The 2,233-nt window shown below is 35.2% G+C and overlaps 1 protein-coding gene across 1 annotated transcript; it reads right to left on the bottom strand.

Moving 5' to 3' along the window:
• Positions 1–219: 219 nt before the first annotated feature.
• Positions 220–1,165, bottom strand: LOC142228770 (DNA replication complex GINS protein PSF1-like). The gene is made up of 3 exons (XM_075299282.1): positions 1,006–1,165; positions 856–920; positions 220–798 (listed from the first exon to the last, which is right to left on the bottom strand). The coding sequence occupies exons 1-3, from the start codon at positions 1,093–1,095 to the stop codon at positions 351–353; spliced, it is 603 nt and encodes a 200-aa protein (XP_075155397.1). The 5' UTR covers positions 1,096–1,165; the 3' UTR covers positions 220–350.
• Between the last annotated feature and the right edge of the window lie 1,068 nt (positions 1,166–2,233).

Genomic DNA, 2,233 nt, shown 5'->3' with positions numbered 1-2,233 from the left:
TTAATCCGTTACTATCGTGTCATCTCCTGCCTTACTGTGGGGTTTAACAATCTTTAAAAATGTGTTTAGTATTTGGTCAGATTGGGATTCCACCAATGATTATCGAAATTTAAATTGTTAAGATTTTTCAAAAAAAAAAATATGAAAAAATCTCTTCATAATGGTGATTGGTTCACGAAATATCAACCAATTTTTATAAGTAACAGAATTTCTTAGTACTTCTGTTATTGGCATATATTAGGAAATTTATTGGGATCAATGTTGATTTTGTTAGTGTAAAATAGATTCGATGAAAAACAAAAATTTATTTCTATCAGCTAACTTAAATTGAGATAATAGATTTTTTATCACTAAACAATGTGCTGTAGAATACCTTGCCGGACCAATGTCTCCACCTGAGACCGTGGCAAGTAATGTTGGCTGTTCTTTTTTAAATATATCACTTCACCGTCTTCCAGTTCGAATTTTCCAAAATCTTCAACGCAACGTACTTCTATGTACAATGATTTGGGGGGTCTTAAATCACCAGTCAAATCAATACCCTGACCATCCCCAATTGACCGCATATACGAAGCTAACGATTTAGAATATTTGTTGAAAAAGGAAACCTCTGGTTCACATAAATTACTTTTAATGTCCGCAGGAATAATTGGGCCAAATTCCCAACGCATTGCTTTAATTCGTTGCAAACGTTGATATAAATAAGTGAGAAGACAGCGCCTATTTCGTTGCAGAGCAGCATGTCGAAAATTCAAAAGTGGCCATAAAGTGCGATCTCCCGAAGTTGAATAATTGGCCCTATAAAGACAATTCATTCACTTTTTGGGACATCGCTTTCATATTCACCAAACTTACGCCTGAGCACAATTTTCATCGAATATAGCCTTGATTTCCTCCAAAACTTGTCGTACACCGTCATCCTACGAATTAAATTTATTAAAAGTTTTAATTTAAGAAAATTAAATCGTATGGACTAGAAGATAGTTGTTTAAGAGAGTTACCCACATCAAAGGGAGGTATTGTTTGCGATGACCTTTCCAATTCTTTAATTAAATCAAATGCCTTATCGGCAAACATTTTGTTTGATTTGCTCATTTTTTAATATTTAATATTTTAATATTTTAATATTTAATATTTGCAAACATGTAATGTTTTTTCCGCGCCAAAATAAGATCTTTGAACAGCTGATAAATATATTCCCTTCTGTAGCTCCTAAACAAAATCGTTTGCGCCAAAGCGTAAAATCATGATATTCAATGGCGATAATATAACTGTTTTCTTTTATAGCGTCTTTTTAGTTTGCATCTTATGCGCTTTACAGACTATCAGTTATTCCGGACGACAGTGCTCGTGTCGAATATATCCCATATATTGTGCACAATATAAGTTAAGTCCGAAGGCATAATCGATACTGCTGCATGTTTATGGGATCGATAACACATTTACCGATTATTTAGTCATCGCCGACAAGTCGCATCGATCCGACACACTGTAAGATTCCTTACAAACACCGACATTCCGTCCGGAATAACTGATAGTCTGTAAAGCGCATTACAGACTATCAGTTATTCCGGACGACTATGCTCGTGTCGAACATATCCCATATATTGTGCACATTATAAGTTACATCCGAAGGCATAAACGATACTGCTGCCTGTTTATGGGATCGATAACACATTTACCGATTATTTAGTCATCGCCGACAAGTCGTATCGATCCGACACACTGTAAGATTCTTTACAAACACCGACATTCCGTCCGGAATAACTGATAGTCGGCGCATTAAAAATAAAGGATGTTCCATTCTTTTACAAAATGTTTAACAAACAATTTGTGTTAGAAGTATATAAATCAAATTTTAAATAGCGGCACATTACAAAAATGTGTGAAATTTAAAAATGTTCAAGATTAATTGTATTACTAAATTATTTTAAGGAAAAGCGCGTCACTATTGAGAAGTTGCACCACGCCAAGTTCCCTGCCACCTTCGACAAAGAAGCGTAGCACCTAATCTTACTAGTGGAGATAATCCAAAAGACTTGCGTTGAGGTGGAATGTGGGCTGCTAATACATCCAACAGGTATTTGAAGGCTGGATTATTTACCCTATAATATTGTATCACAATGGACTGAATGGTCTAAGTGAGTCCGAATCAAATCGGGCTGCCACTTTAACCCTATAAATCCCATGAACTAATGGTGTTTTCTTTTCTGAAAAAAGTGCTTTGCCGTCA

The sequence above is a fragment of the Haematobia irritans genome, chromosome 3 (assembly GCF_050003625.1).
Source record: "Haematobia irritans isolate KBUSLIRL chromosome 3, ASM5000362v1, whole genome shotgun sequence".
NCBI classification, from domain to species: Eukaryota; Metazoa; Arthropoda; class Insecta; order Diptera; family Muscidae; genus Haematobia; species Haematobia irritans.
This window is presented reverse-complemented; position numbering and strand designations above follow the sequence as displayed.

Coding starts and splice junctions, on each gene's coding strand:
- LOC142228770 (XM_075299282.1), bottom strand. CDS start 1,095: ATGAGCAAATCAAACAAAATGTTTGCCGATAAGGCATTTGATTTAATT. Junction 921..1,005: donor AAACAATACCTCCCTTTGAT/GTGGGTAACTCT, acceptor TTTAATTCGTAG/GATGACGGTGTACGACAAGT. Junction 799..855: donor GATGAAAATTGTGCTCAGGC/GTAAGTTTGGTG, acceptor TTGTCTTTATAG/GGCCAATTATTCAACTTCGG.